A 10618-nucleotide genomic window follows, 5' to 3' on the forward strand; every position below is an offset into this window, starting at 1 on the left:
CGTAGGATTTTTTTCTTCTCTTGGTGATCAGGTTTTGTTTTTTTTACCCACACGCATAAAAAAAACGCAAGAATTGCTGGTTAAAAAAAACACATCTCGATATAAAACCGTGCAGTGCACGACCCCACGGTGAAAAGTCCTTGGACTCAGTTTGCCTCCCTGGGTAAAGGAGTAATTAATTATGAGAGCCTTACAAAAAAGAAAGAAAAACACATAATCGGTTGATGTTTTGGAAAAGGTTCTCTTGCAAATATATTTCTGTTGGATACATATGTATTGTGTGTGTTTTAAATCAGAGTAAATAACGATGCCCTTTGTTTATACAGGGAAGCCTCACACAGGGCCGCGTGCTGCTAATGAGTGTTTTGGAAGTGCAGGGGGGAATTGGATTAGCTGCTGAAAACCAATGCACATGACGGCACTACGCTCAAAGCTACGCACAGATAGAATCACGAATCCATTGTTGTACTGCCATCTCCTTTCGCACCTCCAATCATCACGGTTGGCTAGTCACGGTGCGAAACCAGTTCAATATACATACATACATACTCCTTGCCACCTCATAGCCTAAGCCAGTGGTACTTAACCTGGGGTGCGCGTAGTTCCTGGGGGTGCGAGATGGCCTTACTGGGGGTGCGAGACGTGGCCAGATTGTTTTTTTTAGAAGGTGAATCATCAACAACACAAATTAACCACGGGTACGTAAATACAACAACTTTGTTTCATCAAACAGATGTTGTTTATTAACATTATACAAAATTACGATTCAGAACCAAAGGGGTTGCAGGCTGCAGTAAAGATTAAGAACCACTGGCCTAAGCCGTCAACGCCTTGGTATTTACAGGCAGTCTCCCATACAAGCGTAGTAACGACTTGACACACTTCTCTTGAGATGGCACTTTATTGAAGACACGGTCTACTTGACATCATGCGGAGACCCCCCACTGCGACAGCCCCGAGTCTCCCGCGCATCTTCCTTTTATATACCGACACGAGGCCACGCCCCCCTTCTCGAACCTTCTCGCTGACTCTGGACGCTCACTCCACCGGCAGACTCCACCGTCCTCTTCCGTCGCCTGACCACGCTCCCTTCTCGAACATTCCCGAAGCCACTAGTCCCTTCGCACTCACAACTGACACCCCCTGTCATTACCTCCCGTGACCACTAGTGCATTCGTACTGTAGACTGACTCCCCTGTCATTACATCCCGTGGCCACTAGTCCACTCACACCGTATGTACGCTCGACTGTCATTATACAAGCGCTAACCAGGATCAAGTCTTGCTAAGCTGCCGATATTTGAAGAGATCTTGTTCATTCAGCGTGGCTTTGTTGCTCGGATGAAGGCGATGAGTGTATTCGATGTACGTATACATCACTGCAAACCAGAGGTGGGACAAAGTCATTGTTATGCAAGTCCAAGTCGAGTCGCAAGTCATCAAATTCATGACTCGAGTCTGACTCGAGTCCAAGTCACATGACTCGAGTCCACATCAGTGCAAACACGGCCCTTTGATGCGCTATGTTCTATTGTCGAACGCTCCACTGTCTTCAATTAAGGGGAGTGCTCGTTTTGTATTGCATCCAAGCATCCGCCTGCCCATCTGCTGTCCGAGATGGCATCGTTCTCTTTGCACATTTAAAACGATATACATATATACAGCACATGTGTGTGTCCTGTTGAGGTTAGTCTGCAAGCACATGACCTGACCTAATGTACAGGCAGCGTTAAAAGATGTTCTTTTAAAAATTGTGCGGTTTTTATAGTTTGTTGACTCATCTTCAACCGCTCTTGCGTGCCACTCAGATGGGATAATCGTCATCTAATGCGCAGTGCATTTGAGCCCGAGTGTATTACCGTGAGCCCATCATAGTTCATTGCCAAGGAGATGATGATGATGATGGGCATCCGTGTGCTTCCAGGGGGGTGTAAAGCGTATCTTATCTTGTATACACAACGCTGGCCTGGAACGGTGGCGCCACCGTTAACGCACTGCTCCGCCGTGTACCCCGTGACCTTGCTGTTAATGATTCCCAGCCACGGTCAGAACATTCGGTGGTGATCGATATCTAAAGCGGTCCTAGTCCACCATCTGCTTCACAAGCAACCATCCGCAGCGTGGTGAAATATGGTCAAACAACCCCCAAGATCGACGCGGAGAGGCCTTTATCCTTTGGTGGATTGACAGAGGGCTGCACGTTGTGATTGGTTTTATTTAAAAAAAAACGAGGCATGCCACTATTCCCACTCCTTTGTTAAGTTTACAATTTGGGATTCCATTGGTCAATTGGTCCATTTTTATTTTTAAATTGTGTGAAATGTAGCGCCTCCAGTGGCCGCACATGACTACAACATATTAAAATACGTATTTATTCTCACAGGACAGGATTCGATGATGTATATGTTCAGTTCAGTTCATGTATTAGGTATAGCCCTGTGAGCCATGCGGCTCTTGAATCGGGTGCAACCGCAACAAACAAAAACAAGAAACATCTTAAAGTGACTACGCGGAATAGAAAAATCCAGGAAAAAACAGTAAAATCTTCCAGAAAAAAGCACCGTATATCAACGCTGTGTGCAAAAATCCCAGTGGGATGCAAGTCAAACAATAACAACCATAAGACAATTCATAATAAAGTTATCAGGCTAACTCTATACCACAACAAACAAACATGGCTAAACCAAAACGTGTTCCAAATCACCAAAATAAAGCAATAAAAACAATGTAACAGTGATCATAGGAACTGTGATTCAAATTTAACAATAAACGATATCCATAACATGTACGACCAAACTTTACAGCCATAGCTGGCTGCATGAGTCACTCCATAACAGCAGGAGTATCAGTAGGAGTATCAAAAAATGTCAATGCACCTTTAAAGATCAGCGCACTATAACACATTTGATTTCAGGCCACTGAATAGCAGAGGTGGGACAAAGTCATTGTTATGCAAGTCCAAGTCGAGTCGCAAGTCATCAAATTCATGACTCGAGTCTGACTCGAGTCCAAGTCACATGACTCGAGTCCACATCTCATAGGTGGGACAAAGTCATTGTTATGCAAGTCCAAGTCGAGTCGCAAGTCATCAAATTCATGACTCGAGTCTGACTCGAGTCCAAGTCACATGACTCGAGTCCACATCTCATAGGTGGGACAAAGTCATTGTTATGCAAGTCCAAGTCGAGTCGCAAGTCATCAAATTCATGACTCGAGTCTGACTCGAGTCCAAGTCACATGACTCGAGTCCACACCTCTGCTGAATAGCAGTGGCAGCTGGGGGTGTACAACTCCTCTAGAGCAGTTTTGAGTGAAGATCTCACAGGTAGTGATCCAAGTTGCAGTTTATTGGCGATAGCATTCCAGACCCTCAAGTCATCAATAGCAAAGGCCCTTCCTCCAGTGTTTGTACGGCAATAAGGAACGTGAAGCTGCTAAATGAGCGAAGACCTTCGGTCACATTTGTTCTTCGAAACAGTGAGGAGATCCAGCAGGTAGTCTGCGGATTTTTTTGTAAGTACATCGTGAATAAATAAGTATGTTACGACTGTTATGATCGCATTTGTGATAGCTGAGTCGACGCATCGTTATTCGCAAACTACACGCCCGGGTCATCTATCCTGGGCCGTCTGACAAAACATCTGACGTTTAAAGATTTTTCTTCTTGGTTCTTTCGGTAAAGTCACGTAGAAGGGAAGTAATAAAATAATAAAAATAAAACATAATAAAACAATTCTCACGACGTTTCGGCCACAACGCAAGCAGCCATCCTCAGGCGAAGAATGAAACACCCCAAGCTTGGAGCGTATATTTAAGCTGGGTTAGAGGGGGGGGAGGTGGGAAGAAGAGCGCCTAAACAAAATAATTTGCAGCTTAAATATACGCTCCAAGCTTGGGGTGTTTCATTCTTCGCCTGAGGATGGCTGCTTGCGTTGTGGCCGAAACGTCGTGAGAATTGTTTTATTATGTTTTATTTTTATTATTTTATTACTTCCCTTCTACGTGACTTTACCGAAAGAACCAAGAAGATGAATCCCTGCAGTCACGAAAGCTTTAAATCGAAGTTTAAAGATTTTGTTCATACAACAACAAAAAACCCACAACCAGGTCGTGACTTTAACGTTTCATCGGCCACGCTCTGTCCGCTGCTGAATGGAGGCCTCACCGAGCAGCGTGCCCATCTCTCGCGCTCTTTCAATGATAGAAATCCATCTCGGAGTGCCCGACCGTCTTTGCATCTCCAGTAGCGATGTTTACACACTGCAACAGGTACTTATTTGAGGCTGAGTCAACCTAGGAGAGGCCCGAATCGTCACTGCTGTTGGCCGTGAGGGGGATTCCAACTGTCGTCGCCGGGTTCGTAGCGCAGCGCGTTCACCAACGCGCCACCATCCCCTCCATCACGTGAGACGCACGTGACACTAATCTCGTTGTCCGTCACGTGGGGGACGTGTTTATCAATCATCGGGCACGTGCAGCGTGGGCAAGACTTTAGCTCGCACTTAAATCACACATGTCCTGTCGGAAAACGCGCGGTAAGGAAACAAAAACCCCGAACCGCGAGGATTTGTAAATGGGAACGGGCGTGACGCGTTCGGCCCCGCAGACAACAAATAAAGCCAGCCGGCTCATCCCACTCGGCACCGCATGCGAGCCACCACCTGCGGCTCCACCTTGAACTTGCGCTGGCACAGAATGCGCAGGAACGCGCGCTTGAAGCGCACGTGGCACAGCGGGTACAGGACAGGGTTCACGGCCGAGTTGAGCCACAGGAGCCAGAAGGAGAACTCGTAGAGGCGGTCGTCCACGCACCGGCTGCGGCACGCGGCGCGGATGATCATGAGCAGCGTGTAGGGCGCCCAGCACATGGCGAACACGCACACGATGATGGCCAGGGACTTGGCCACGCGCTTGTCGCGCGACAGGCGCACGCTGGCATCGGCGGAATGCGGGAGCCGCGGTCGGGTCGCGCCGTACCTTCTCTGCTCCGCGCACAGGCCGGGGAAATCCCCTCCCGGGACGAGACCCCGGTCCTTCTCTTCGAGCCCCTGAAGCCCCGACAGAGGTTCCCGATTGACGCACAGCCCGACCACATTGGCACGAGGTTTACCCAGGCGTGCCACTCTCCCTGCTGCTGATGACGCTACCGAAGCTGCCGCTGACGAGGACGCCTCTCCTCGGCGTGCGCAAATCGTTCTCCTCGTTTGTGCCAAACTCAGGGACACGTCCACCGGACACTCCTTACGAGGAGCGTCGCCCTTCGACGGCCGATCTCCCGCGAGCGAGAGCACCTCGGGCGTCCACGTGGCGCGACGTGGACCCGCGCTGCCACCGCGCCTCGCGTGCCGCTTGCGCGGGGAGAAATCCGCCGCCGCCCTCTGGACTCTCTGATCCGCGGGACTCTCTTGGACGAAAAACACCGCGCTGGTGTGGACTCCGGCACCACGGGGGAAGCCCTCGTCCGGCCGATCGCGGCCGGGACACCGGGCCGAGGTGGCGGCGACGGTGGCGGCGGCGAGTGCTGCTGCCTCGTCGCACCGGTTGGGTCTCGGCGTGTTCCTCCTCCTCCTCCTGATGTTCGAGTAGATCATGAGGTTGAAGTAGGCGACGCTCAGGAGCGGCGTGAAGAACTCGAAGGTGGAGGCGACGATGAGGAAGTACCAGTTGTAGTAGAACTCCGCGTAGCACTCGCCCTGCGGCACGACGCTGCGGCCAGCCACGTGTTCCCACGCGATGATGGCCGGGCCGTACAGAAGGAAGGCGGCCAGCCACACCGCCAGCATCTTGAGCACGGCGCGCCTGGGCATGCACTGCTGGGCCCTGTAACTCACCTGTGGCACCGTCACGGGGGGGGGTGCACAGAACAATAAACACGCGGCCGTTACAAAGGCCGGCACGCCGCGCGTTATGTGCATTGTTGCGATTTGCGTGGCGTGCGGTCGTGCAACTTGGGAGTACAAACGTGGGTTACCGCCGTCTTCCTAAATCAAACTAGACTCTTCTATTTAAAGCGTTCGTGACTGCAGGGATTCATCATCTTGGTTCTTTCGGTAAAGTCACGTAGAATGGAAACAATAAAAGTAATAAAATAAAACATAATAAAATAATTCTCACGACGTTTCGGCCACAACGCAAGCAGCCGTCATCAGGTGAAGACCACGTCTGTCGGGGAGACAGCGTCTGACGCTGTTTCCATTCTACGTGACTTTACCGAAAGAACCAAGAAGATAGACTCTTCTACTAAACAGTTTTTTTGTTTATTCCAGCAGGCAAGGCGCACTGAGCTCTTTCGGCTCTTTTAACAGAAGCGACTTGGCCACAAATGACAGCTCATCGAAGTGGCTTGCCACGTGGAAATGTACCGTCAGCCACATACTCCAAACGCGTGGTGATTCTAAGTGTGAAACGCAAAATCCAAACGCACAGGCATCGGGGTGCATGAGATCGGACTCACGACCTCCTGTATACCAGGCGAGGTAGTTAACATCTCGCCACCGTGGCGCCCTCAATCATTTGCAGCTCTTTGTCGAGCTACTGTTGGAGGAAGGCCTCTTTCCGCGCCGTGCCGGTAACGGGGTTATTTATCAAATACTTCACCACACGTAGGCTTTCGCGACCAATATTATTCATAATCAACGTTTTTGGGTTTAGATCGCGTTATTTATAAACGTGTCGTAACCCTCCACCACCCGACACGGCCAATCAGTAAAAAAGTGTCACGTTGACAAAAGATAAAGAGTTCACTGCTTTAGCCCACCGGTGTGTTGAAGCGTGAAACCACAACATTTACAATTTGAGTAGTACGACGTTTCGCTGGTAATTGCATCCAGCATCATCGGGCCGTGGCGGGTGGTGGAGGGTTACGACACATTTATAAATAACGCGATCTAAACTCAAAAACGTTCATTATGAATACTTCACCACGCTGGTAGGTGAAGTTGGGGCCCCCATGCCCGGTTATCATATCACTTGTCCACTAATCTCGTCGGGTATATGAAACCCAAGCAGACTTGGGCACCGGTGTAAAGCACTTTGGTGGGATACTTCTTTAAATGCCAGTTGTGGGCTTGAGCTGCAAGGTGAAGCTGGGGATAGCAGAAGATCGGATCCCCAATTCACCACGTCTCTTCTTGATCCCTCTTCTCATTACGCCTCAATCTTACGTCCCAATTTCACTCATTTCTCTACATCTCTGTCCATGGTCCATATTTCTACTGTCGCGAGTTTAAAGACGGACAGTGGGGGATGAAAAAACCCGAATTGCTTCTCAGTCCCCACAGGCTGGCCAACGCCAAAGATCCCCCGTGTAGCCTTAACAGAATGTAGGGGCAAGTGCTGTTAGCGAGCACCTATGAAGGGCGGCACGGCACACGAGGGGGTGGGTGGCCAGCACCACGCCCCGGCCGCCTTTGTCTCCCCAGTGGCGATGTTTACACATCACAGCAAGTACTCATTTGAGGCTGAGTCGACCTAGGGGATGCCCACGACTGGTTAAAATAATCGCCACTTGTGTTGGCCGTGAGCGGGAATCGAACTCGGGACCCCGGATTCCGTAGCGCAGCGCGGATAACCGCTACACTACCGCTCCCCGAATTTCTGCTCAAGATCCCCAGAGCCGGGCAGTCATCACTACCACCACCACTACCACCACCACTACCACCACCACCACTACCACCACCATTACCACCACCACTACCACCACTACCACCACCACTACCACCACTACCACTACCACCACCACTACCACCACCACTACCACCACTACCACCACCACTACAATCCACCACTACCACCACCACTACCACCACCACGGTGTGCACGTAACGCACCGCCCTGGTGACGGAGAGAAATCTGTCGAAGCTGATGAGCACGATGTTGAAGACGGACGCGGTGCACAGGAGGTAGTCCATGACGAGCCACAGCTTGCAGAGGCCTCGGCCAAGGCGCCACTCGCCCGTGAGAACGTAGGGCACGTACAGGGGGATACAGAAGCCTCCTGGAGCAACGGAACGATGGGGGAGGGGCGAAGGGGGCGGGGAGCGGTGACATGGCAGTTCGAGCACAGAGGCCGCCCTGGTTTATAGTGGGGATGTATGAAGCAAAAGTACGCACCGCCCCGATCGACGACACACCATCTATGACGATCCAAATGTTTAAGTTATAACGACTTGAAAATACCTAATTGGGTTAAGTAGTCCCCATTGAACATACAACGTTGGGACAACGTTTGCACTTGGAAGCCCCGTTCCAGCGTTCCACGTGTACTGGGTCTTCCCCAGGCTGAGCAGCCAGCAGCATAGCGGCTCCCGTAATCACTTGCTCAACAACGCAACTACAAATTGTATTTCTAGAGCATCTAAGGGGGTGGAGTGGTGGCGCAGTGGTTTGTGCGCTGTGCCATGAAACCCGCTCGCTGCGCGACCTACAAGGCCACCTGAGGCCGATTTCCAGCCGTGCCTAAAATTCCTTGGGATTGATATCCACAATGGGTGTCTAGTCGCCTGCTGTACCAAGCTGCACTGACCAGCATGGTCGAGGTATGGTCACGAAGCATGCAGCATCGCCCTCCGCTGTGAAACAGATCACCTTGCTGAGAGCCTTGCGCTCCAAGTGTGGCGTCATTTACGAAATGTACTTTTGATTTGACTCGATAACGATTCGCATTAATGGGGTGCGTACATGATTTAGTAACTTTAATTGCCTTAACATCTCATTCCCATCTCAAACGTTCCACCCCCCCCCGCCCCGTGGCATATGCCCTTGTTTTGAACAGGGTGTATGTGTATATGCAGCACCAGCCTGCAAGTGGATAGGAAATATTACCGTTGGGTTTCACTCAATTCAGTAATTTGCGAGTAATTGGTCAAATTTGGACTTTCGAGTGTGTTTTTGTTTAAGAAGTACACGCGACCAATCCCGCTCAGGTTAGTAGCTCAGTTGCGCACACTGGGACAATGACAACTTTCCACCCACACGGAGATTTTTACTCTCTCTCTGTCACGACACTATCGCTGTCGTGACAGCAGACAACAACATGGCATTAAGAAGTCTGAATAATAATCAGGCGTCAGTTGTGGGAAACACGAATCACAAAATTTAAATGATGTCCCCATTCATGTTGATTCAGTCTCTTCGCTTAAACAAATTAAAAGTATTTTTGACACGACCTCATTCGTCCATTGGCTTTCTGGGAGTCATAATTTCAGAAGCATGTATTGATTCGGTACAAGCAAACTCAGGACTGGTGATAAGACACTGTATGGATATCTGAACCAGCGATCCTGCACGACCCTTGCTGCTGCTCCCTCCACTCACTAACATCATCTTCCCTTTAAACAACAAAAGTGCCGGGCACCTGTAAGCGCTGTGGTTCATCATGCGTGGTAAGTGTAACATTTGATGTTTAATTACTTTATTGAAAAAAATTTATTTGTATTTTTAACGTTAAAAAAAGCTGTTCAAGGAAGGAAAATGTTGGGGGCTAAAATGTAGCTCAGCCTTGAACATGGGGAGTGAGTCAATGGCACAACCACGATTGTTTAACGAGTTTTCGTTTACAGAGCAATTTCGCAGAACGTATCTCGCTCGTTAAGCGAGACACGCCTATATGAAAGTAATTACGCCAATTACTCAACAACAAAAACACGTGACACAGCATCTGCGTAATTAATAACTGCTACGAATTTACAATTCTGACCATTGAATTTGTTATTTCATCGTCAGAAATTTTCATAATGAAAAAAATCATGAAAATACATGAGCAACGATCATCCGTATACAACGATGTCTTTCAAAACGGACGATTCGGAATATCACCACAAGCATCCCTGCACCACCCCCCCTCTACCACAGCGGAGCAGCGGGCGAGGGTCGGCAGCTGGAGACTTTTTTTCCCCCCAGAACTCATTCCCCGGGGCAGCCTCCTGCTCGCGTCAATTCCCTAGCGAACAAAAAAAGGCATAGCCAAAGGAGGTTGTTTTGTGTTTTGTTTAACGAACCCACGAGCAAGTCGGCGATGGCCAGGTTGAGGAAGAAGAAGTTGGCGTGGGTGCGCAGTCCCCGGTCCACCGCGAAGGCGAGGATGACGAACGCGTTGCCCACCACCGTGGCGAGCATCAGCACCACCATGAGCGCCGTGAGAAGGGCCTCCTGTCCCGGGGTCCAGGACGAACCGGGCGGCCACGGCAGGGCCATTCCGCGGCCTCCGGCGACGTGGACCTGCGAGGCGGCAGACCCGGGGCTTCCTCCGCTCTCGTTGGGGAGGCCGCCGCTATCGGGTGGCCATGGCCACGATTGGGGCCCCGCGTCCTGCGAGCCGTTTCGCATCGTCGGCAGGCGGCGGTGACTGGCAGCGAGCGATCAGTGAGCCTCTGCTGTCATGTGCGATGCCGCGCGGAGAACCTTCGCCGTCGGTGTGAGCTGGGCTTAGCTCGAGAGCTGTACTCGGACCAGAGGCTTAGCTAGAGAGCTGTACTAGAACTGAAGTGATGTCGTGAGAATTATTTTATTATGTTTTATTTTTATTATTTTCCTTCTACGTGACTTTACCGAAAGAACCAAGAAGATAAAGTGATGTACTAGAACCCAGAGGCTTAGCTCGAGAGCTGTACTCGGACCCA

The 10618-nt window shown here is 50.3% G+C and overlaps 1 protein-coding gene across 1 annotated transcript; it reads right to left on the minus strand.

Moving 5' to 3' along the window:
• Nucleotides 1–4114: 4114 nt before the first annotated feature.
• HRH3 (histamine receptor H3) lies at nucleotides 4115–10325 on the minus strand. The gene is made up of 3 exons (XM_078868537.1): nucleotides 9998–10325; nucleotides 7829–7995; nucleotides 4115–5830 (listed from the first exon to the last, which is right to left on the minus strand). Exons 1-3 carry the CDS (start codon nucleotides 10323–10325, stop codon nucleotides 4628–4630), a joined length of 1698 nt encoding a protein of 565 aa, XP_078724663.1. The 3' UTR covers nucleotides 4115–4627.
• Between the last annotated feature and the right edge of the window lie 293 nt (nucleotides 10326–10618).

The sequence above is a fragment of the Lampetra fluviatilis genome, chromosome 26, assembly GCF_964198595.1.
Source record: "Lampetra fluviatilis chromosome 26, kcLamFluv1.1, whole genome shotgun sequence".
NCBI classification, from domain to species: Eukaryota; Metazoa; Chordata; class Hyperoartia; order Petromyzontiformes; family Petromyzontidae; genus Lampetra; species Lampetra fluviatilis.